The sequence below is a fragment of the Mobula hypostoma genome, chromosome 1, assembly GCF_963921235.1.
Source record: "Mobula hypostoma chromosome 1, sMobHyp1.1, whole genome shotgun sequence".
NCBI lineage: Eukaryota > Metazoa > Chordata > Chondrichthyes > Myliobatiformes > Myliobatidae > Mobula > Mobula hypostoma.
The window spans coordinates 251,527,941-251,554,320 of record NC_086097.1 but is presented as its reverse complement, the minus strand read 5'-3'; the positions used below and the strand labels follow the sequence as shown (position 1 = coordinate 251,554,320).

General features: G+C 46.7%; 1 protein-coding gene across 4 annotated transcripts in view; it reads right to left on the bottom strand.

The window, feature by feature from the left end:
• LOC134356310 (probable C-mannosyltransferase DPY19L4) overlaps positions 1-26,380 on the bottom strand; it is a 104,069-nt gene that overhangs the window by 61,077 nt on the left and 16,612 nt on the right. For all 4 annotated transcript variants that reach the window (XM_063067185.1, XM_063067192.1, XM_063067199.1 and 1 more), the window contains exons 3-6: positions 23,978-24,099; positions 15,792-15,882; positions 9,491-9,612; positions 2,177-2,322 (exon numbers count right to left, since the gene is read on the bottom strand). In XM_063067185.1, the coding sequence (XP_062923255.1) occupies positions 2,177-2,322; positions 9,491-9,612; positions 15,792-15,882; positions 23,978-24,099 (481 nt within the window). The remainder of the gene's footprint in view (positions 1-2,176; positions 2,323-9,490; positions 9,613-15,791; positions 15,883-23,977; positions 24,100-26,380) is intronic.

Here is a 26,380-nt window from a genome sequence, read left to right as displayed (position 1 = left end):
TTAATGTAACATCCTTGACCCTTGATCCTTGAAAGCACAAAAAACCTCAGTTTAATTTCACTACCAAATGAGATTTTAAAAAAACTTTTAAAGGATGACAGCCAAAAGCTAGATTAGATTCACATGTCAATCAAAACATACAGTGAAATGTGCTTTTTGCATTAACAACCAACACAACCTCAGGATGTGCCTGGGGCACACATTCACAGTCGCTACACATTCCAGCACCAACATAGCATGTCCACAATGTTCAACTAAACAACACAAGCAACAACAACTCCTCATTAATTTGACCATTCGAAACAAGACATCAGCAGTCACCTCACAATTCAGCTGCAAGAGTTGTGTGACATGTCAGTAGGAGGTAAAATATGAACACTACAATTAGGACAATGTCTACATCAAGGCATATGGAAGGCAAAAATACACTTTAATGCAAATAGACCATAAGACATAGAACATACAGCACAGGAAAAGGCCCTTCAGCCCGCAATATTGTGCTGAACCAATTAAATTAGTAATCAACTGGCCAACTAAATTATCTCTTCAGCTCCATCATGGGCACGAGCATCTCCAGCATCCAGGACATCTTCAAGAGCGATGCCTCAAAAAAAGACAGCATCCATCATTAAGGACCCCCATCACCCAACACATGCCCTCTTCTCATTGCTACCTGAAGACACTCACTCAACAATTCACGAATAGCTTCTTCCTCTCTGCCATCAGATTTCTGAATGGACATTGAACCCATGAACAATACCACACTACTCTTATTTCCTCTTCTTGCACGAAATATTTAATTTAAACTTATATATTTCGTACTGCAATTTACAGCTTTTATTACTATGTACTACATTGTACTGCTGCCGCATAACAAAAAATTTCATGACCTATGCCAACAATATTAAACCTGATTCTGATTCTACACAATGTCCATATCCTTCCATTTTCATCACATTCATGTGCCTATCTAAACGTCTCTTTAAAAGTCCCTAATGCATCTGCCTCTACCACCACCCCAGGCTCACATTCCAGGCACCCACCACTCTCTGTGTAATAAATATCTACTTTGAGATTACCCCCCTCACCTAAAACGTATTCCCTCTGGTGCTAAAAATTTTAACTCTGGGAAAACGATACTGTCCTATACATAGGAGCCAAATCAAGTCATTCAGCCTATTGAGTCATAGAAACAGGACCTTCGGCCCATCTAGTCCATGTCAAACCATTTAAACTGCCTACTCCCATTGCCCAGTCTGAGATGTCGAAGTGCTGGAATGGACAGCAGTTTCTGATGGACTCTGGATCATGGTCTCCTTGGGGGCTTTGCTATTGCTTGCATGGTGGGTGACGGGGTTTGACGCATTTGCTGGAGCAAGTGGGGGATGTGGGGGGGGGAGAGGGTTGATGTTTTGCTGCTGCTTGTGTGTAGGGAGGGGGGGTTGGGGTTCTAAATTTCTCTGTTCATCATTCTTTGGGGAATTTTTTCTGTTTTGTGGATTCTGTGAAGATTAAGAATTTCAGGTTGCACACTGTATGCATTCCCTGATATTAAACTGAATCACTGAACCATCCATGGACCTATCCAAACTTCCCTTAAATGTTGAAATCGAGCTTGCATGCACCACTTGCGCTGGCAGCTCATTCCACACTCTCACGACCCTCTGAGTGAGATCGAGTATGCTGTGCCATTCCATCATGGCTGATTTATTAACCCTCTCAGCGCCATTCTACTGCCTTTTCCCCTTAACCTATGACATCCTTACCAATCTAGAACCTATTAACCTCCGCTTTAAGAGCAGTACAGCAGCGTAGTGGTTAGCACAACACTTGACAGTACAGGCAACCCGGGTTCAATTCCCATCGCTGCCTGTAAGGAGTTCGTACTTTCACCCCGTGACTGCATGGGTTTCCTCGGGGTGCTCCAGTTTCCTCCCGCAGTCCAAAAGACGTACCAGTTGGTAGGTTAATTACTCATTGTAAATTGTCTCATGACTAGGCTAGGATTAAATCAGGTGATTGAAGGGCCAGATGGGCCTATTCCTCACTGTATATGTGGAATTTAAAAACTAGACTACACTAGATAGTGTTACTTCCATTCATTACCCAATCTTTTAAAAGTTGTAGCCAAGTTAAACCAAAATAAATCGTAACTTCTGCTTTATTATAGTCTTACCTGTTAATGATATACCAAATGACTGTCAGCATGCCTGCCATCCACGTCCCACTCAACATCCAGCTTGTGACATACAGTGCAGTCACATAAACAGCTTGCAGCCCAAATATAATCCCAATGTAAAAATAAACAGGCTCAATGGTTTCCTAGAAGAGTTGAGAAATTCACTCATTAACACCAGTCTTCACCACTTGTGGAAAATGAACAAGACTGAGCAGATTCTTTGAAGACAGCATGAATAAAAGGCATAGTTCAAGGAGACAGAGACTTATAGCCAGGACAGAAATGGCTAATATGAGGGGGCACAATTTTAAGGCGATTGGAGGCATGCATAGGAGGGATGTCCATGGCATTGGTGACTATTGCACATTTACCCAGGGGATACATGCATCGCAAGCAAATCAAGCATTTGACATCCATCATCACTCTGGTGAAGGCAGAAGAAAGACATTTTTCTGAAATAAGATAGAAGGTTTTCGATGATGGTGTGGTCAGTTCAGCCTGCAACTCAGCTCATTGAGTCTGCTTCACCATTCCATTATGGCTGATTTATTATCTCTCTTTACCCTATTTGCCTGCCTTCTCCCCGTAACCGTTGACTCCCTTATTATATATGGGGTGTATGGGGTGTCAGGGAGTGGTAGCACCTCTGGTGGGGGAACATGTCGCGTCCTTTTCAGGGCGGTTAGTCCACCTTTGGTCCCCACCTGGCACTCAGCTCTCACCTGTGGCTCCCTGTAGCTGTCTGCATGCGACAGCGGCCACACCCCGGGCAACGGCTTCGACAGGCCGGCTAAACCAGGTGAGGGTAGCTGACGGGTCTCAAACCCTCGGTGAGATAGGGAGTTGTCTATCCCAGCATGTGAAGACAGACTCCGGCGGATTGAGCGGACGAGACCCATGGAAGGTCCAACGGTCAAGAAGGCGGTCTCTGCAAGCGTGGTGGAACGTGTAGAGCAGGACAAAACACAGAAGACGTCCTGGTCATCCACTGCGCCTAGTCCCATCTCCAGCCGTCTAGACTCTGTCTTGCCACTGGATCCAGATGGGAATTGGGAAGAGAGAGTGAGGCTGACACTGCGCAACTCTCCCTCACTTAAATCCAAATCACGCGCTAGTCTCCACACCATCACAATGGTGTCGAGGACCTCATCGACGTCAACGATGGAATGAACAACAATATTATATATCATCAAGAACCTAGAAACTTCCACTTTAAAATAACATGGGCTCCACATGGCAATGAATTCCGTAGATTTATTGGATACTAAAAACCATCGAGAGGATCACGGGGGCTGCTCTCCTGGAGCCAATGGGTAGATCAGGGAATCCGTTTCTTGCATCACAGATCAATAAAATTAAAATACAAATTCTACTTAACAATTTTCTCTCCCTCTCTTCACAAAGATAACATGTTCCTCCTTAATATGATCCCAGAAGAGATGCCAGTATCCCAGCCAATTAGTCATAGGACACCAGAGTAGAATTTGGCCATTACGCCTACTCCGCCTTTCCATCATGGCCGATTCATTATCCTTCTCAACCCCATTCTCCTGCTTCTTCCTGTAACCTTTGATGGCTTTACTAATCAAGAGCCTATCAACCTCTGCTTTAAATGTACCCAATGACTTGGTCTCCATAGCCATCTGTGGCAACGAATTCCCAGATTCATCATCCTCTGGCTAAAGAAATTCCTCCTCATCTCTTTTCTAAAAGGACGTCCCTGTATTCTGTGGCTGTGCCTTCTAGTCCTAGGCTCACTCACTATTGGAAAAGTCCCCTCCATGCCTACTCTATCCAGGCCTTTCAATGAAGCTGCCTGAGGTGCGCAGGATGAAATTATAATTTATAACAAAATGGAATCCAAATTCTGATTTGCAATCTTGGTCAATGAAAGGTGAAAAGCTTCAAGTGGGTTATAGTACTGGGACTCTGCTGGAATAAAACCATAAGACTTCGGAGCAGAATCATGCCATTTGGCCCATCGAGCCTACTCCGCCATTCCATCATGGCTGATTTATTATTCCTCTCAAACCCATTCTCCTGCCTTTGATGCCCTGACTAATCAAGAACCTACCAACCTCCGCTTTAAATACACCCAATGATTTGGCCTCCACAGCCATCTGTGGCACTGATTTCCACAGATTCACCACCCTCTGGCTGAAGAAATCCCTCATCTCTGTTCCACAGGGACATCCCTCTATTCTGAGGCTGTGCTCTCCAGTCCCAGACTCCCCCACTATAGGAAACATCCTTTCCACATCCATTCTATCTAGGCATTTCAATGAAACTGCCCAGGGTGAGGACGCAAGAATTACAATTTTAAAAACGCAAAATCCAAGATCTGATTTGCAACTTTAACTTCACTCCATACAAGCACTCTTTGTCAGTGAAAAGCTTCAAATCGCATGATAAGTGTGTCATGGTGCTGGGGTTTTCCTGCCTCTCTAGAAAAAACTGGCGTTGTACATAAAAACTACCCAGACAGTTGGAACCCCGATCTCCCCTTCCCCCACCATCATTCTGCAGTCCCATGTTACTCAGGTCCCACCGCTAGCTCGAGTCCTCGGAGACTCCATCTTATTCTCATCCCACCTTCCCTGAACACTCCAACCTTCTCCTTTCCTCTGAAACTACCAACCCCCTTCCCACCTCTGATCCCAGCTTTCATTCATGCCGGGTCTTCAGCAGACCCTCCAATCTACCCCCTCTAAGGCAGACGTTCTGTTCACAGTAAGGGCTTCACCTTAATGAATCCTGTGCCCGCCACGGCACTGAGTTCTTCTTCTGCTACCTCCATCTCTAAGCCTACTTTGGCAACGACTTTCCACCCCACACTGATTACCCCGTCTCTTGTCTTCAACCCTCCTCCTCTTCCTGGATACCCCGCCCTGGTCTACTGCCTGCTCTGCATCTTTTCATTGCCAAATCCAACGAGACATCAACCGTCTCGACTTTACCATTCCTCTCTTCAATTCCAACCTCACTCCTTCCGAACGCTCAGCTCTCCACCCTCTCTACACTAATCCTAACCTCACCAACAAACCTGCAGATAAAAGGGTGCTGGCAGACTGACTTCTACCTTGCTGAGGCCCAGCGGCAACTGTCAGTCACCTCCTCTCACTCATTTACCCTTTGAACAGGATCCCACTGAGGACCACCAGACCATTGTCTCCCACACCATCACTGGCCTTATTAGCTCTGGGAATCCCCCATCCAATGCCACCAACCTCATGGTTTCTATACCCTGCACCTCCCATTTTCACCTCTTACCCAAGATCCACAAACTTGCTTGTCCAGGTAGACCCATTGTCCCTGCCCCACTGAACTCATCTCTGCATATCTCATCTCAGTTTCATCTCCCCTGATTCCGGCCCTTCCTACCTACATCCACGACACTTCACACACTCTGGATCTTTTCAATGATTTCAAATTTTCTAGCTCCAATCATCTTATTTTCGCCATGGATGTCCAGTCCCTATACACCTCCATCCCCCAACAGGAAGGCCTCAAAGCTCTCAGTTTTTTTCTAGACACCAGACCAGTTTCCCTCCACCACCACTCTCCTCTGTCTAGCAGAACTTGTCCTCACTCTCAATAGTTTTTTCCTTTGGCTCCTCCTACTTCCTTCAAACAAAAGGTATAGCCATGGGCATTCGCATGGGTCCCAACTATGCCTGCCTGTTTGTCATCTACGTGGAACAGTCTATGTTCCAAGTCTACACTGTTGTCATTCCCCCACTTTTGCTACGCTACACTGATAATAGCTTTGGTACTCCTTCCCACACCCATGCCGAGATCGGCAACTTCATCAACTTTGCCTCCAACTTCCACCCTTCCCTCAAGTTCACCTAGTCCATTTCCAACACTTCCCTCCCCTTTCTCAATCTCTGTCTATGTCTCTGGACACAGCTTATTTACTGATGTCTATTATAAACTCACTGACTCTCACAGTTACCTGGACTATACCTCTTCCCACCTTGTTACTTGTGAAAACGACATCCCCTTCTCTCAATTCCTCTGTCTCTGCTGCATCTGCTCTCAGGATGAGGCTTTTCATTCCAGAACGAAGGAGATGTTCTCCTTCCTCAAAGAAAGGGACTTCCCTTCCTCCAACATCAACACTGCTTTCAACCACCTCTCTTCCATTTCATGCCTGGGATCCCACCCCCAAGCACATCTTTCCCTCCCTCCACACTTTCTGCTTTCCGCAGGGATCGCTCCCTACGCAACTCCCTTGTCCATTCGTCCCTCCCCACTGATCTCCCTCCTGGCACTTATCCTTGCAAGCGGAACAGGTGCTACACTTGCCCCTATACCTCCTCGTTCACTACCATTCAGGGCCCAAAACAGTCCTTTCAGGTGAGGTGACACTTCACCTGCGAGTCTGCTGGGGTCATCTGCTTTATCTGGTGCTCCTGGTGTGGCCTCCTGTATATCGGTAAGACCCGAGATAGATTGGGAAACCACTTTGCCGAGCACCTAAGCTCCTCCTGCTAGAAAAAGCGAGATCTCCCAGTAGCCGCTCGTTTTAATTCCACTTCTCATTCCCATTCTGACATGTTGCGATGAGGCCATACTCAGGTTGGAGGAGCAACTCCTTATAAACCATCTGGATAGTCTCCAACTTGATGGCATGAACATCGATTTCTCAAACTTCTGGTAATTCCCACCCCTCTCTCCTTCACCATTCCCCATCCCCTTTTCCCTCTCTCACCTTATCTCTTTACCTGCCCTCTGGTGCTCCTCCCCCCTTTTCTTTCTTCCATGAACCTCTGTGCTCTCCTATTCAATTCTCCCTTCACCAGCCCTGTATCGCTCTCACCAATAAACTTCCCAGCTCTTTACTTCACCCCCCCCCACCCCCCCCCCCCGTTTCACAGTGTTTCTCCCTCCCTTCCCCCCGCCTTTTAACGCTGGCTGCTCATCTTTTCTTTCTCCAGTTCTGCTGAAGGGTCTGGGCCTGAAATGTTGACTGTACTTTTTTTCCATAGATACTGCCTGACCTGCTGAGCTCCTCTAGCATTTTGTGTGTGTTGCTTGGATTTCCAGCATCCGCAGATTCCCTCTTGACAATAACAGGACAGCTAACTTAACCTCCTGGACTGGAGGGAGACAGGGGTTTTCTCCACGGTCAAAGAGCATTACTAACAATTCCTGGCTTCCTATTCAGTCGCAGGGTCATTATTATCATGAATGATGCTCATACACCCTTCTCCTCCCATTAACCTTCTAAATCAAGGGTTCCCAACCTGGAGTCCGTGGACCCCTTGCTTAACGGTATTGGTCCATGGCGTAAAAAAACATCTGATCTAAAGTTCACCATCTTAAATGGACGGCATGGTAACCCAGTGGTCAATGTTGCCCTATGCAGAGCCAGTGACCTAGGTTCAATCCCACTGCTGTCTGTAAGGAGTTTGTACGTTCTCCCCATGACCGCGCGAGTCTCCTCCGGGTGCTCCGGTTTCCTCCCACAGTCCAAAGTCGTACTGGTTAGCAGGTTAATTGGCCACATGGATGTAACTGGGCAGTGTGGTCTCGCTGGGCCAGAAAACCCTTTTACCATGTAAAATGGAGGAGATGCTGTTGAAAGCAGTGTTGATGGTGGAAGAAGGAAAGAAAAATCTACCCTCCCAGTGCCATTAAATAGAGACTCACCATCATCATTACTTGCCATGTCGTATGATGTGGGTGATCACAGACTTTCCATGACCATGATTGTTCTTGGCAAATTTTTCTATAGAAGTGGCTTGCCATTGCCTTCTTCTGGGCAGTGTCTTTACAAGCCATTATCAATACTCTTCAGAGATTTTCTGCCTGGCATCAGTGGCTGCATAACCAGGAATTGTGATATGCACCGGCTACTCATACGGCCACCCACCAGGTGCTCCCATGACTTCATATGACCCTGATCAGGGGATAAGCAGGTGCTGAGCCTTGCCCAAGGGTGACATGCAGGCCAGTAGAGGGAAGGAGCACCTTACATCTCCTTTGGTACAGACGTATCTCCGTATCTTCACCCCACAACCCTACATTTACTTTTTAATATTGTGAAGATATTACTACATTCAAAAATGAGGGCAGAGCTTAGGAGGACGATGGCGCCTAATGGCAACTCCTTTGCTTGCATCTTCGGAAACAGCTCTATTTCTATTTTTAATATCTCTTTTTTCCTTTTCAAGGTTCTTTTGAAGACCCTGACCTGGAATTACACGCTGACTTCAGTTCTTTGCGGAAATGTGACCCGCTCTCGTGGTCTCACAACTGGCCACTTTTCGATATGCCAAGGACGTGGCCTAGGAGACGAGCGTGCCTTCAGGGTGCCGGATTTTCGTTGCTCTGGAGGCAGGCGGACTCGAGGTCGGGGCTGCTGGCTGGTGCATCGTGGGAAATGGAAGATAGAAAGCAGCAAGCTGGCTGCTGGCTGTGTGCCCAGAGACCCGAGTTCTTTGGGCACAGAGCTCAGAAAAAAACTACGCAACGGATTTTTAACACCACAGATCGGTGAGTTGTTTTGTTATGTCTCCCATCTCGCTGTGAAATGGGACACCTCTTTTTCCCTTATTAGGGAGAGAGCGAGCCTGTGGTATGTTGAATTACAGGGTGAACGAGAAGTCTTTGGGGTACTGCAAGTCTGTGTCTTTATTGATGCTTTGCTGCACGCTTGAGTGCTCAGTGGAGGGTGCTGATACTTTTTTGCTGGTGGGGGGGTCATTGCTTTGCTGCTGCTTGTGCATGGGAGGGGGAGGTGGGGGAGGGCTTCAGGGTTCTAACATTTAGCTGTCATTCATTCTTTGGGGCACTCCTCTGTTTTCGTGGATGTTTGCAAAGAAAAAGAATTTCAGGATGTATAGTGTATACATTTCTCTGACATTAAATGTACCTATTGAAACTTATTGAAAAGCGTCTAAAATTTAAGATAAACATTGGCTGTGTTACGCATGTACAGAGCAAGAGCGACCATAGAGAAGTGAGATTAAACATTTTCTACTGAGTAATGTTGACCAATCTACATACCAGACAATTTACACATTTATATCTGTGAAATGCAGCCTCAAGGAGCAAGCACAGGGCCAAATGGCCAAATAGCCACCCTTCATTCGGCACAGGGAAAAATTCCTCTAATGTCATTCCTTCTTCAACATCTCCAATAATCGTGGGAGATACAAATCAGGCCCACTGAGATGAAAACATGAGCAGTCAAAAACCCGTGCAAAGAGAGAGTGCTTCCCATGCGTAGGAGGCCCAATCAGTTCACCGTGCAATTGATCGGCTGCAGGCGCATTCTCACAACCGATCAGGCTGACTACATACCCGACTACCAGTAATACGATACAAGATGCCAGCAAACACCTCCGGATACAGGCCGATTTGCTGCACTGAATTAAGGGTCCTTAATGATAGTGTCTTGTTATCATGTGTCAGTTCAAAAAATCCTAATGAGGAAAGAAGTGAAATCAAAATGTGGAATTTTTAAAAATCAACAAAGGTTAAAAAAAAACATTTTCATACTGATTTAAACAAAGTGTCTGAATCCCTTTTATACATAATGGAATCAACTTCCTTGCCTGATTATCTTTGGTCACACATTTATTTACCAATTTTTAGAGACACAGTATGGAACAGGCCCTTGCAGTCTAACGAGTGGCACCGCCCAGCAACCCCCCCTAGGTGCAATGACCAATTAATCCACTAACCGGTGTGTCAATGCAAGCTCCATTTCAACACTTAAGACAAATTTGGAGAGGTACATGGACGGGAGTGGTATGGTCTGGGTGCAGTTTAATAGTTTGCTATGGACTAGATGGGCCAAAAGGCCTGTTTCTGTGTTGAAGTGTTTTTTTTGTAAAACTATAACTCTTTGAAAAGCATACCAAAGAGTTCCAATAACACAATGGGTTGCAACCCTTGAAAATAATCTAAAAATCCAGAAGCAATTAATACACACTCAGTGGCCAATTTATTAGGTACACCTTGTTCATGCAACTATCTGATCAGTCAAACATGTGGCAGCAACTCAATGCATAAAGCATGCAGACATGGTCAAGAAGTTCAGTTGTTGTACACACCAAGCATCAGAATGGGGACGAAATGTGATCTAAGTGACTTTGACTGTGGAATGACAGGGTGTTTTGAGTATCTCAGTAACTACAAATCTCCTGGGATTTTCACCCATAACAGTCTCTAGAGTTTACATTGAATGGTGTGAAAAACAAAAAAACATTCAGTGAGTGGCAGTTCTGTGATCAAAAATGGCTTGTTAATCAGAGAGGTCAAGAGGATAGCCCCCGGTTGAAACTGACAGGAAGGTGGCAGTAACTTAAATAGAAGAGTTTCTGTGGATGCACAATGCGTCAAACATTGAAGTGGATATACTACACTGGGTCCCACTTCTGTACCTAATGAAGTGGCCAATGAGTACAGATTACAATCAGAGCACCCAAAGAAAGATTCAAGATTGTTTGCTGTCATTGTTCAGTATACAAATGTAAAGGAGAATGAAATCTTTCTTACTCCAGATCCAATAAGGTTGCATAACGTAGCAGTGTATGGGGGTGGTGGGGGGGGGTTGGTGGAACAAAGCAGGTGAAGAGGGATAGTGTAGAGGAGTGTGTCAGTAGGAGGTGTAGACCGTAAATGGTAAATGTAACGTGACAGTGAATGGGGGATGAAGGGGGTGGTAAGGGACTGTGGAGAGGAGTCTGTCAGTGTGGGTATGAGGTATGGAGTGTCAGTGTAAAGTGACAGTGAATGGGGGGATGAAGGGGGTGGTGAGGGACTGTGGAGAGGAGTGTGTCAGTGTGGGTATGAGGTATGGAGTGTCAGTGTAAAGTGACAGTGAATGGGGGGATGAAGGGGGTGGTGAGGGACTGTGGAGAGGAGTGTGTCAGTGTGGGTATGAGGTGTGGAGTGACAGTGAATGGGGGATGAAGGGGGTGGTGAGGGACTGTGGAGAGGAGTCTGTCAGTGTGGGTATGAGGTGTGGAGTGTCAGTGTAAAGTGACAGTGAATGGGGGATGAAGCGGGTGGTGAGGGACTGTGGAGAGGAGTGTGTCAGTGTGGGTATGAGGTGTCAGTGTGAAGTGACAGTGAATGGGTGATGAAGAGGGGTGGTGAGGGACTGTGGAGAGGAGTGTGTCAGTGTGGGTATGAGGTGTGGAGTGACAGTGAATGGGGGATGAAGGGGGTGGTGAGGGACTGTGGAGAGGAGTGTGTCAGTGTGGGTATGAGGTGTGGAGTGTCAGTGTGAAGTGACAGTGAATGGGGATGAAGTGGGTGGTGAGAGACTGTGGAGAGGAGTGTGTCAGTGTGGGTGTGAGGTGTGGAGTGTCAGTGTGAAGTGACAGTGAATGGGGGGGATGAAGGGGGTGGTGAGGGACTGTGGAGAGGAGTCTGTCAGTGTGAGTATGAGGTGTGGAGTGTCAGTGTAAGGTGACAGCGAATGGGGGATGAAGCGGGTGGTGAGGGACTGTGGAGAGGAGTGTGTGAGTGTGGGTATGAGGTTTGGAGTGTCAGTGTAGTGACAGTGAATGGGGGGATGAAGGGGGTGGTAAGGGACTGTGGAGAGGAGTGTGTCAGTGTGGGTATGAGGTGTGGAGTGTCAGTGTAAAGTGACAGTGAATGGGGGGATGAAGGGGGTGGTGAGGGACTGTGGAGAGGAGTGTGTCAGTGTGGGTATGAGGTATGGAGTGTCAGTGTAAAGTGACAGTGAATGGGGGGATGAAGGGGTTGGTGAGGGACTGTGGAGAGGAGTGTGTCAGTGTGGGTATGAGGTATGGAGTGTCAGTGTAAAGTGACAGTGAATGGGGGGATGAAGGGGGTGGTGAGGGACTGTGGAGAGGAGTGTGTCAGTGTGGGTATGAGGTGTGGAGTGACAGTGAATGGGGGATGAAGGGGGTGGTGAGGGACTGTGGAGAGGAGTCTGTCAGTGTGGGTATGAGTTGTGGAGTGTCAGTGTAAAGTGACAGTGAATGGGGGATGAAGCGGGTGGTGAGGGACTGTGGAGAGGAGTGTGTCAGTGTGGGTATGAGGTGTCAGTGTGAAGTGACAGTGAATGGGTGATGAAGAGGGGTGGTGAGGGACTGTGGAGAGGAGTGTGTCAGTGTGGGTATGAGGTGTGGAGTGACAGTGAATGGGGGATGAAGGGGGTGGTGAGGGACTGTGGAGAGGAGTGTGTCAGTGTGGGTATGAGGTGTGGAGTGACAGTGAATGGGGGATGAAGTGGGTGGTGAGGGACTGTGGAGAGGAGTGTGTCAGTGTGGGTGTGAGGTGTGGAGTGTCAGTGTAAAGTGACAGTGAATGGGGGATGATGGGGGTGGTGAGGGACTGTGGAGAGGAGTGTGTCAGTGTGGGTATGAGGTGTGGAGTGTCAGTGTGAAGTGACAGTGAATGGGGGGGATGAAGGGGGTGGTGAGAGACTGTGGAGAGGAGTGTGTCAGTGTGGGTGTGAGGTGTGGAGTGTCAGTGTGAAGTGACAGTGAATGGGGGATGAAGCGGGTGGTGAGGGACTGTGGAGAGGAGTGTGTGAGTGTGGGTATGAGGTTTGGAGTGTCAGTGTAAGGTGACAGCGAATGGGGGATGAAGGGGGTGGTAAGGGACTGTGGAGAGGAGTGTGTCAGTGTGGGTATGAGGTTTGGAGTGTCAGTGTAGTGACAGTGAATGGGGGGATGAAGGGGGTGGTAAGGGACTGTGGAGAGGAGTGTGTCAGTGTGGGTATGAGGTGTGGAGTGTCAGTGTAAAGTGACAGTGAATGGGGGGATGAAGGGGGTGGTGAGGGACTGTGGAGAGGAGTGTGTCAGTGTGGGTATGAGGTGTGGAGTGTCAGTGTAAAGTGACAGTGAATGGGGGGATGAAGGGGGTGGTGAGGGACTGTGGAGAGGACTGTGTCAGTGTGGGTGTGAGGTGTGGAGTGTCAGTGAATGGGGGGATGAAGGGGGTGGTGAGGGACTGTGGAGAGGAGTGTGTCAGTGTGGGTATGAGGTGTGGAGTGTCAGTGTAAAGTGACAGTGAATAGGGGATGAAGGGGGTGGTGAGGGACTGTGGAGAGGAGTGTTCAGTGTCGGTATGAGGTATGGAGTGTCAGTGTGAAGTGACAGTGAATGGGGGATGAAGGGGGTGGTGAGGGACTGTGGAGAGGAGTGTGTCAGTGTGGGTATGAGGTATGGAGTGTCAGTGTAAAGTGACAATGAATGGGGGGATGAAGGGGGTGGTGAGGGACTGTGGAGAGGAGTGTGTCAGTGTGGGTGTGAGGTGTGGAGTGTCAGTGTGAAGTGACAGTGAATGGGGGATGAAGGGGGTGGTGAGGGACTGTGGAGAGGAGTGTGTCAGTGTGGGTGTGAGGTGTGGAGTGTCAGTGTAAAGTGACAGTGAATGGGGGGATGAAGGGGGTGGTGAGGGACAGTGGAGAGGAGTGTGTCAGTGTGGGTGTGAGGTGTTGAGTGTCAGTGTGAAGTGACAGTGAATGGGGGGATGAAGGGGATGGTGAGGGACTGTGGAGATGAGTGTGTCAGTGTGGGTATGAGGTGTGGAGTGTCAGTGTGTAGTGACAGTGAATGGGGGGATGAAGGGGGTGGTGAGGGACTGTGGAGATGAGTGTGTCAGTGTGGGTATGAGGTGTGGAGTGTCAGTGTGTAGTGACAGTGAATGGGGGGATGAAGGGGGTGGTGAGGGACTGTGGAGAGGAGTGTGTCAGTGTGGGTATGAGGTGTGGAGTGTCAGTGTAAGGTGACAGTGTATGGGGGGATGAAGGGGGTGGTGACGGACTGTGGAGAGGAGTGTGTCAGTGTGGGTATGAGGTGTGGAGTGTCAGTGTGAAGTGACAGTGAATGGGGGGATGAAGAGGGTGGTGAGGGACTGTGGAGAGGAGTGTGTCAGTGTGGGTATGAGGTGTGGAGTGTCAGTGTGAAGTGACAGTGAATGGGGGGATGAAGGGGGTGGTGAGGGACTGTGGAGAGGAGTGTGTCAGTGTTGGTATGTGTGGAGTGTCAGTGTGAAGTGACAGTGAATGGGGGGATGAAGGGGGTGGTGAGGGACTGTGGAGAGGAGTGTGTCAGTGTCTATGAGATGTGGAGTGTCATTGTAAAGTGACAGTGAATGGGGATGAAGGGGGTGGTGAGGGAATGTGGAGAGGAGTGTGTCAGTGTGGGTATGAGGTGTGGAGTGTCAGTGTGTAGTGACAGTGAATGGGGGGATGAAGGGGGTGGTAAGGGACTGTGGAGAGGAGTGTGTCAGTGTGGGTATGAGGTGTGCAGTGTCAGTGTAAAGTGACAGTGAATGGGGATGAAGGGGGTGGTGAGAGACTGTGGAGAGGAGTGTGTCAGCGTGGGTATGAGGTGTGGAGTGTCAGTGTGAAGTGACAGTGAATGGGGGGATGAAGGGGGTGCTGAGGGACTGTAGAGAGGAGTGTGTCAGTGTGGGTATGAGGTGTGGAGTGTCAGTGTAAAGTGACAGTGAATGGGGGGGATGAAGGGGGTGGTGAGGGACTGTGGAGAGGAGTGTGTCAGTGTGGGTATGAGGTGTGGAGTGTCAGTGTAGTGACAGTGAATGGGGGATGAAGGGGGTGGTGAGAGACTGTGGAGATGAGTGTGTCAGTGTGGGTATGAGGTGTGGAGTGTCAGTGTGTAGTGACAGTGAATGGGGGGATGAAGGGGGTGGTGAGGGACTGTGGAGAGGAGTGTGTCAGTGTGGGTATGAGGTGTGGAGTGTCAGTGTAAAGTGACAGTGAATGGGGGATGAAGGGGGTGGTGAGGGACTGTGGAGAGGAGTGTGTCAGTGTGGGTATGAGGTGTGGAGTGTCAGTGTAAAGTGACAGTGAATGGGGGGGATGAAGGGGGTGGTGAGGGACTGTGGAGAGGAGTGTGTCAGTGTGGGTATGAGGTGTGGAGTGTCAGTGTAGTGACAGTGAATGGGGGATGAAGGGGGTGGTGAGAGACTGTGGAGATGAGTGTGTCAGTGTGGGTATGAGGTGTGGAGTGTCAGTGTGTAGTGACAGTGAATGGGGGGATGAAGGGAGTGGTGAGGGACTGTGGAGAGGAGTGTGTCAGTGTGGGTATGAGGTGTGGAGTGTCAGTGTAAAGTGACAGTGAATGGGGGATGAAGGGGGTGGTGAGGGACTGTGGAGAGGAGTGTGTCAGTGTGGGTATGAGGTGTGGAGTGTCACTGTGAAGTGACAGTGAATGGGGGATGAAGGGGGTGGTGAGGGACTGTGGAGAGGAGTGTGTCAGTGTGGGTATGAGGTGTCAGTGTAAAGTGACAGTGAATGGGGATGAAGGGGGTGGTGAGGGACTGTGGAGAGGAGTGTGTCAGTGTGGGTATGAGGTGTGGAGTGTCAGTGTAAAGTGATGAGGATCTGTGGAGAGGATGCAGTGGTGCTGAGTTTGGTGAATGGACGGAGGTGTTGCTCAGCCTGACTGCTTGGGCAAAGCAAAGATGCATACATATAACTTTCAAAGCAGTCTTGACCATAAGCAATGCTATATTTCCTGAAAAAGAAGAAAAACAAAATTGTATTTGCTGTGAGTTAGAAACGCTGCTAGAAACTACAAATTGTTCCAACCAATTTTCAGAATTTTCCCACACAGGACACAAAACATATTGTAAAATTAATTAAACTAACCTTCTTGGATTGATGTTGCCTGCAACATCTTCTTATAATAGTAGTAATATAAGCCACTGTCCGCCTGAAAAGAGATTTCTCGTTCGAGATCCTAAAAGCACAGAAGTAAAGTTGGTCAGTGAGGGGTTTAACATCCTGGAACAACGCCGACAATTAGAAAGAAACCGGAAGGTGAGAGTGTCAATCATGTAAGGATGAAATAACCAAACACCAGCAAATACATCTTAAATTTGCACAGCATTGTTAGATTCTTTTTGCATTACTTCCAGTACTGTGCAAGAGTCTTAGGCGCACACACACACACACACACATATATATATATCTGGGGTGCCAAAGACTTTTGCACAGTACTGTCTTTGTCAATGAGTTCGTAAGTCTGGCAGGGATTAGTGAGAGTGGTGCGCCGTGGGAGTGGTGTAAGACAGGTGGCAGAGAAAGTGTGCTGGGGCGTGGAGTCCCATGGCTGCATCCACACCAGCCCCGAGTCACCAGGCAAGGTCCTCGATTCCCAACAACTGGTTCATTGATCATTACAGAATGTCTCCCTGATGCTTCCTGTTCCCTCTCCTCTCTCTTCCCATTTTTCCAACCATGAAGGACCTTAATGAAGGCCTTGCTGAAGTATATTCCCCCTCCATAGATGCTGCCTGGCCTGCTGATATCTTCCAGCATTGTGTATGTGTTACTCTGGATTTCCAGCACCTTCAAAATCTCTTGTATATGGAAAAAATTAATTAACAGCTAGCTCTCCAAGGCATCAAAAATCTCATCATCCATATAATCACACGTTAATGAAGAAAATTACTGGAGGAATGAAGGTCCCTCAGGACCATCTGGAATCAGCCTCTTACATCACAAAATACAGCAGAGAAATTGGGGGGGTGGCGGGGACTGACATTTCTTGCAGATCCAACCTGGCTGAAAGACAGCAGCAGGAATTGAAATCAGGTGGCTGGCACAGGAACAGCAATACACTAACCTCTTAAGCTACTGTGCCGCCCTGATATTTCAGACAGAAACTTGGGTTTTCTTTTGTCTACGGCTTCATTTGTGCACATCTGAACTTTTTCCATCACTACTCACAATCAATCCACTCCCCACAGTGAATTATACCTATAAAGAATGTAGCATGCTTACAGCACCTTCCCTCTAGCAGCTTGTAACAAAACTGAACGTTCAGTCATGTTAGTGAGAATAAATTGGGTCAAACAATGACTCTTTTTAAATACAGTAGTGTAGTACGTAGTTGTGTAATGCTATCACAGTGCTAGCAGTCAGCTGTATGTTCTCCTCATGACTGCGTGAGTTTCCTCCCGGTTCTCCTGTTTTCTCCCACAGTCCAAAGACGTACACATTAAGGTTACCGAGGGTTAGAGTACCCCACTGCAATCGTTGCTGATTTGATTTGACGCAGTTGAGGATGCCATCGTCTACCTGCTGAACCGTGTCTACACCCACCTGGACAAGCCAGTGAGCACTGTGAGGGTCATGTTTTTTGACTTCTCCAGTGCGTTCAACACCATCTGCCCTGCTCTGCTGGGGGAGAAGCTGACAGCGATGCAGGTGGATGCTTTCCTGGGATCATGGATTCTTGATTACCTGACTGGCAGACCACAGTACGTGTGCTTGCAACACTGTGTGTCCGACAGAGTGATCAGCAGCACTGGGGCTCCACAGGGGACTGTCTGGTCTCCCTTTCTCTTCACCATTTACACCTCGGACTTCAACTACTGCACAGAGTCTTGTCATCTTCAGAAGTTTTCGGATGACTCTGCCATAGTTGGATGCATCAGCAAGGGAGATGAGGTTGAGTACAGGTCTAAGGTAGGAAACTTTGTCACATGGTGTGAGCAGAATTATCTGCAGCTTAATGTGAAAAAGTCTAAGGAGCTGGTGGTAGACCTGAGGAGAGCTAAGGTACCGGTGACCCCTGTTTCCATCCAGGGGGTCAGTGTGGACATGGTGGAGGATTACAAATACCTGGGGATACGAATTGACAATAAACTGGACTGGTCAACGAACACTAGGGCTGTCTACAAGAAGGGTCAGAGCCGTCTCTATTTCCTGAGGAGACTGAGGTCCTTTAACATCTGCCCGACGATGCTGAGGATGTTCTACGAGTCTGTGGTGGCCAATGCGATCATGTTTGCTGTTGTGTGCTGGGGCAGCAGGCTGAGGGTAGCAGACACCAACAGAATCAACAAACTCATTCGTAAGGCCGGTGATGTTGTGGGGATGGAACTGGACTCTCTGACGGTGGTGTCTGAAAAGAGGATGCTGTCCAAGTTGCATGCCATCTTGGACAATGTCTCCCATCCACTACATAATGTACTGGGTGGGCACAGGAGTACATTCAGCCAGAGACTCATTCCACCGAGATGAAACACAGAGCGTCATAGGAAGTCATTCCTGCCTGTGGCCATCAAACTTTACAACTCCTCCCTTGGAGGGTCAGACATCCTGAGCCAATAGGCTGGTCCTGGACTTATTTCCTGGCATAATTTACATATTACTATTTAACTATTTATGGTTTTATTACTTTTTAATTATTTATGGTGCAACTGTAACGAAAACCAATTTCCCCTGGGATCAATAAAGTATGACTATGACTACTACTACTATTATTTGCTCATGCAAATGATGCATTTCACTCTCTTTCAATGTACATGTACTAATCTTTAATTTATTGGTCCCAAGATCAACAACACCCTGCAGAAATTCCCCAGTTCCCATCCCACCAGGGCACAATGCAAGAAAACCACAAATACCACCAAATGCAAGTCTTTAGGGAGGCTACAGAGGAGATTTAGACCATAAAACCATACAATAGAGGAGCAGAATTAGGTCATTTGGCCCATCGAGTCTGCTCCACCATTTCATCATGGCTGATCCAATTTTCTTCCAGTGAAGAATCTATCAACCTCTGCCTTAAATATACATAAAGACTTGGTCTCCACAACTGCCTGTGGCAAAGAATTCAACAAAATCACCACTCTCTGGCTAAAGAAATTCCTCCTCATCTCCATTCTAAAAGCACAGCCCTCTGGTCTTAGACACTCCTACCATAGGAAACATCCTCTCCATATCCACCTCCTTTGAATCCAATCCAGTTTCAGCACATCCTTTCTCAGATAAGAGGCCCATCTGGTCATGGTGACTTATCTACCTTCAGACCTTTCAGTTTCCCAAGAACCCTCTCTCTAGTAATGGTAACATCACACACTTCATGCTCCCTGACACCTGGAACTTCCACCATACTACTAGTGCCTTCCACAGTGAAGATTGGTGCAAAATACTTACACAGTTCATCTGCTATTTTGTTTGTCCCCCATTATTAACTCTCCAGTATTGTTTTCTAGTGGTACAATATCCACTGTCGCCTCTCTTCTACACTTTTATGTATCTGAGGAAACTCTTGGTATCCTCTTTAGTATTATTGGCTAGTTACTTTTGCATTCTATCCTTTCCTTAATGACTTTTTTGTTGCCTTCTGTTAGTTTTTACATAGAAACATAGAAACATAGAAAATAGGTGCAGGAGTAGGCCATTCGGCCCTTCGAGCCTGCACCGCCATTTATTATGATCATGGCTGATCATCCAACTCAGAACCCAGCCTTCCCTCCATACCCCCTGACCCCTGTAGCCACAAGGGCCATATCTAACTTCCTTTTAAACATAGCTAATGAACTGGCCTCAACAGTTTGCTGTGGCAGAGAATTCCACAGATTCACCACTCTCTGTGTGAAGAAGTTTTTCCTAACCTCGGTCCTAAAAGGCTTCCCCTCTATCCTCAAACTGTGACCCCTCGTTCTAGACCTCCCCAACATCGGGAACAATCTTCCTGCATCTAGCCTGTCCAATCCCTTTAGGATCTTATACGTTTCAATCAGATCCCCCCTCAATCTTCTAAATTCCAACGAGTACAAGCCCAGTTCATCCAGTCTTTCTTCATATGAAAGACCTGCCATCCCAGGAATCAATCTGGTGAACCTTCTTTGTACTCCCTCTATGGCAAAGATGTCTTTCCTCAGATTAGGGGACCAAAACTGCACACAATACTCCAGGTGTGGTCTCACCAAGGCCTTGTACAACTGCAGTAGTACCTCCCTGCTCCTGTACTCGAATCCTCTCGCTATAAATGCCAGCATACCATTCGCCTTTTTCACCGCCTGCTGTACCTGCATGCCCACTTTCAATGACTGGTGTATAATGACACCCAGGTCTCGTTGCACCTCCCCTTTTCCTAATCGGCCACCATTCAGATAATAATCTGTTTTCCTATTTTTGCCACCAAAGTGGATAACTTCACATTTATCCACATTAAATTGCATCTGCCATGAGTTTGCCCACTCACCCAACCTATCCAAGTCACCCTGCATCCTCTTAGCATCCTCCTCACTGCTAACACTGCCACCCAGCTTCGTGTCATCCGCAAACTTGGAGATGCTGCATTTAATTCCCTCATCCAAGTCATTAATATATATTGTAAACAACTGGGGTCCCAGCACTGAGCCTTGCGGTACCCCACTAGTCACCGCCTGCCATTCTGAAAAGGTCCCGTTTATTCCCACTCTTTGCTTCCTGTCTGCTAACCAATTCTCCACCCACACCAATACCTTACCCCCAATACCGTGTGCTTTAAGTTTGCACACTAATCTCCTATGTGGGACCTTGTCAAAAGCCTTTTGAAAATCCAAATATACCACATCCACTGGTTCTCCCCTATCCACTCTACTAGTTACATCCTCAAAAAAATTCTATGAGATTCGTCAGACATGATTTTCCTTTCACAAATTTTAAAAGCTTCCCACTAATATCTGCTCTATCATATGCCCTCTCTTTGGCTTTTCTGTTGGCTTTGACTTCTCTTGTTAGCCACGGTTGTGTCAGCTTTCCTTTAGAATACTTCTTCCTCTTTGGGATGTACAGGTGTCCCCCACTTTTCAAACGTTCGCTTTACGAAACCTCACTGATACAAAAGACTTACATTAGTTCCCTGTTTTCACTAACAGCAGGTGTTTTCACTGTTACGAAAAGCAGTGCCCGATAAAAAATCAGCGTGCGGGGAAAAGCAGTGTGCGCCCCAAGCAGCCGCTCTCCCCCGGGATTCGGAGCTGCATTCTAGCCGGCATTGCTTAAACACATGCCTGTGAGCAGCCGTTAGCAAGATGAGTTCCAAGGTATCGGAAAAGCCTAAAAGAGCTTGTAAGGGTGTTACACTTAACTAGACATAATTAAGCGTTTCGATCATGGTGAACGAAGTAAGGACAAAGCGAGTTTGGCTTGTGGAAGCTGACGAAGATGATGCTGAAGAGGTTTTGGCATCTCATGACCAAGAACTGATAGGTGAAGAGCTGATGCAATTGGAAGAGGAAAGGATAACAATCGAAACCGAATGCAGTAGCGAACTGAACGTGAAGCAACTGCGTGAGATTTTCGCTGCAATGATAAAGTACGACTTTAATTGTGAAAGGATACGTTGGTTTAGGGCATATTTGCAAGATGGTTTGAGTGCTTACAAAGAACTGTATGATCTAAAAATGTGCGAGGCTCAGCAGTCAAGCAAGCCTTCCACATCAGCCACAGCAGACGATGAACCTCGACCTTCGACATCGAGGTGGGCAGTCATAGGAGAAGATGAGCTGCCTGCTCTAATGGAAACAGACAACGAGATGACACCCCAGTGTCCCACCACCCCAACCCCCAGGCCGCGGACAGATACCGATTCGCGGAGAATGCAGCGGTAGCCGGGAGGCACACAGCACATCTTTAAGAAAAAAGCAGAAATAAACAAGCTAATTAATTAGCTGCCGCCTAGCACGTAAATGTTGGCCCAGATCAGAGGCGATTGGCGATTGCGTCGTCTCTGATCTGGGCCGACAATTACGTGTCGGGCGGCATCTAATTAATTAGCATCTTTATTTTGGCTTTTTTCTTAAAGATGTGCTGTGCGCCTCCCGGCTACCACTGTACCGCTGCATGCTACGCGGATTGGTATCGGTTCGCCGCCCGGAGGGTGGGGGCCACTGCACCACCCCAACCTGCAACGACTCAGCCTAACACACCATCATCAGCGTGCTCGCTGTCTTCCCAATTCCAGTAAGTGATACTACACTGTACATACATTATTTCTACTTTATATAGGCTGTGTATTTTTACGTGTTATTTGGTATGATTTGGCAGCTTCATAGCCTAAAGGTTACTGGAGAGAGTGTTTTTGCCGATGGCGCTTGTGTGAGATTTTTGCCACGATGGACAGTGCAGGCAACGATTGTGGAGAAGTATTTCTACTTTATATAGGCTGTATATTTATCATATCATTCCTGCTTTTACTATATGTTACTGTTATTTTAGGTTTTATGTGTTACTTGGCATGATTTGGTAGGTTATTTTTGGGTCTACGAACGCTCACAAAATTTTCCCATATAAATAAATGGTAATTGCTTCTTCGCTTTACAACATTCCGGCTTATAAACCGTTTCATAGGAACGCTCTACCTTCGGATGGTGGGGGTAACCTGTATATATCGTGTGCCTTCTGAATTGCTTCCAGAAATTCCAGCCATTTCTGCTCTGCTGTCATCCCTGGCAGTGCTCTTTTCCAATCAATTCTGGCCAAATCTTCTCTCATGCCTCTGTAATTCCCTTTACTCCATTTTAACAGTGAAGCATCTGACTTTAGCTTCTCCTCCTCAAATTTCAGGGTGAATTCGATCATACTTTGATCACTTTCCCTAAGGGTTCCATTACCTTAAGCTCTCTAATCAAACCGGTTCATTGCACAACACCCAGTCCAGACTAGCTGATTCTCTAGTGGGCTCAAACACTAGCTGCTTTAAAAAGCCATCTCGTCGGCAATCTAAAAACACCCCTCCTGGAATCCAGCACCAGCCTGATTTTTCCAATCTATCTGCATATTGAAGCTCCCCCATGACTATTGTAAAATTGCCCTTTTGGCATGCATTTTCCATCTCCCATTGTAACTTGTAGGCCACATCCTTACTACTGTTTGGAGGTCTGCATTTAACTCCCATCAGGGTCTTTTTACCCATGCAGTTCCTTAGCTGTATCCACAATGACTTACCACCTTCCAATCCTATGTCATCTCTTTCTAATGATTTGATTTCATTTTTTTAAACCAACAGAGCAATGCCCTTCCCTCTGCCTTCCTGCTTGTCCTTTCAATAGAATGTGTATCCTTGGACATTAAGCTCTTCAATCCATGATGTTGTGCTGACCTTTTAACCCACTCCAAAATCAATCAGCTCCTTCACTCCTACATAGATCCCCATTTTTCTATTATCCATGTTAAATGCCTCTATCTATTTGCCTCTATCACCACCCTGGCAGTACATTCTGCGCACCCACCCTGTGTGAGGGAAAACAACCCCCCACCCCGCCGATACTCTCCTCCTGATATCTCAAAATTATGCCCCTTCCAATCGATGCCTCTTATCATCTTGGACACCTCTATCAAGTCACCTCTCATCCTCCTTCACTCCAAAGAGAAAAGCCCTAGCTCACTCAATCTATCCTCAAAAGGCATTCTCTCTAATCCAGGCAGCACCTGGTGAATAAGTAATAGAATAAGGTAGATGAACTTGTAGCACAGTTGCGGTTTGGCAGGTATGATGTAGGCATTACTGAATTGTGGCTGAAAGATTATAGCTGGGAGCTTATTGTCCAAGGATACACATTGTATTGAAAGGACAGGCAGGAAGGCAGAGGGAAGGGCATTGCTCTGTTGGTTTAAAAAAAATGAAATCAAATCATTAGAAAGAGATTGAAGGGCCTGTATGTACTGTGCTGTTATGTTCTGTGTTATCATACTAGGGAACTATTCAATAGCCTTATAAAATAAGAGGGGGATGCCAGACATAACTTTCTTACACAGAGAGTGGTGAGTGCATGGAACACCCTGCCAGGTGTTGTGGTTAAGGCAGATGCACGAGGGACATTTAAGAAACTCTTAGGTAGACACATGGATGATAGAAAAATGTTGGATTATGTAGGAAGGAAGGGTTAATTGATCTTAGAGTAGATTATAGGGTCAGCACAACAATATGGGCTGAAGGGCCTGCTCTGTACTATTCCGTGATCATCTTCAGGAAAGGATCAGGAAGAAGAAATATGACATTATTCTAAACAGCATACTAAGCAAACATCAAATTTTACACATAATCTCACCTGTCTGCTGGAAAACCAGAACTTTCTTTCATGAAATGTAGAAAGGTACACAGCATACAACATTCCGCTCGCAATGGCTGCCCAGCTGCCAAAGAAAACCTTTGCCCACTGATGAAGGGCTGCTGCAAAACAATTTAAGAGCAAGTAATTAACTCTTGGACTAATATGAATTCATAAATATCTCACACACTGGATACATAGTTTTGCATAAATATATGAAATAATTAACAATGGAATCAATGTAATTAAATTTATCAATTAATTGAGCCTTTTCACCCTCCAAGGGTTGAAAAAGCAAGTGCACTTTAGACTTGTTAATAAACTCACTATTTACAAGTTAACCTTAAAATTATAATTCTGTGTTATAAATATGTAGGATCACAATAAGACCCTAAGACAGAGAAACAGATTTAGGCTATTTGGCCTATCGAGTCTGCTCCGCCATTCTATTATGGCTGATTTACTAACCCTCTCAATCCCAGTCTCCTGCCTTCTCCCTGTAACCTTAGACCCCCTGATTAATCAAGAACATATCAACCTCCACTTTAAATATACCCAAAGACTTGACCTCCATAGCTGTTTGTGGCAATAAATTTCACGGATCCACCACCCTCTGGCTAAGGAAATGTTTTCTCATCTTTGTTCTAAATGGACATCCTTCAATTCTGATAGTTTTCAGTGAGATTCCCCAACCTATTCATCCAAACTTGAGTATGCCCAGGCCCAGAGCCATCAAACACGCCTCAGGTTTACCATTCCATTTCCAGAATAATTCTTGTAAATCTCTTCTGGACCTTCTTCAATGCCAAAGGGTCCAAAACTACTTTCAATACTCCAAGTGCGATCTGACCAATGCCTTATAAAGCCTCGCTGTTACATTCTTGCTCTTGTATCCTACTCCTGTCGAAATGAATGCTAACATTGCATTTTCCATCCTTACCACTAACTCAACCTGCTAGATTACCTCAGCAAGAGGAATTCTGCAGATGCGGGAAATTCAAGCAACACACATCAAAGTTGCTGGTGAACGCAGCAGGCCAGGCAGCATCTCTAGGGAGAGGTACAGTCGACATTTCAGGCCGAGACCCTTCGTCAGGACACTGACGAAGGTCTTGGCCTGAAACGTCGACTGTACCTCTCCCTAGAGATGCTGCCTGGCCTGCTGCGTTCACCAGCAACTTTGATGTATGCTGCCAGATAACCTCCCAATTCTGGCCAACTCCTCTCTCACACCTCTGTAATTCCACTGTAATACACACACATTTGTTTTTAGCTTCGCTTCCTCAAACTGCAGAGTGAATTCTATCGTATTATGATCACTGCCTCTTAAGGGTTTCTTTACCTTAAACTTCCGGATCAAACCTGGGTCATTAGATTAACCCAATACAGAACTGCCCGTTCCCTTGAGGGCTCAACTACAAGCTGCTCTAAAAAAAACCATCACATAGGAATTCTACAAATTCCTTCTCTTGGGATCTAGCACCTACCGGATTTTCCCAAATCTACCTGCATATTGAAATCGCCCATGATTATCATAACATTGTCCTTTTTACACACCTATTCTACCTCCCGTTGTAATTTGTACCCCACATTCTGGCTACTGTTCCGAGGCCTATATATAACTCCCTTCAGGGTCTCTTTACCCTTGCAGTTTCTAAACTCCAACCACAAGTATTCTACATCTTCCGATCCTATGTCACTTTTGCCAAGGGGTTGATTTCATTTTTTTTTAAGCCAACAGAGCCAGCCACACCCTCTGCCTACCTGCCTGTCCTTTCGATACAATGTATATTCTTGGATTCTATTGACTATGATCTTTTTTCAGTCATGACTCAAAATCATACCAGCCAATCTCTAACTACACAAGATCATCAACCTTATTCCATATACTGAGTCCAATCAAATAAACACCTTCCGTCTTGTGTTCATCACCCTTGTTGATTCTGGCCCCTCGTTACCCACTAACTGCAATTTGGCCTTATCATCTGCCTGTGCCACACTACACAATGCGTCTAGGTATACACCAGCTACTCCACCCTCAGCTGGTTCCCATCCCCTTGCCAAGTCAGTTTAAACCCTTCCCAACAGTTCTACAAAACCTGCACGCAGGATATTGGACCCCCTTGGGTTCAAGTGTAACCTGTCCCATTTGTACAGGTCATATCTTCCCCAGAAAAGACCCCAATGATCCAGAAATCTAATCCACACATTCATCTGCCAATCTTCCTGTTCTTACCCTCACCGACTGTGGCACAGGCAGCAATCCAGAGATTGCTACCCTGGAGGTCCAGCTTTTCAGCTTTCTACCCAAATCCCTATAATCTCTCTTCAGGATCTCCCCCCTTTTCCTGTCTACGTCATAGATATTAATACCCATCATGATTTCTGGCTGTTCACCCTCCT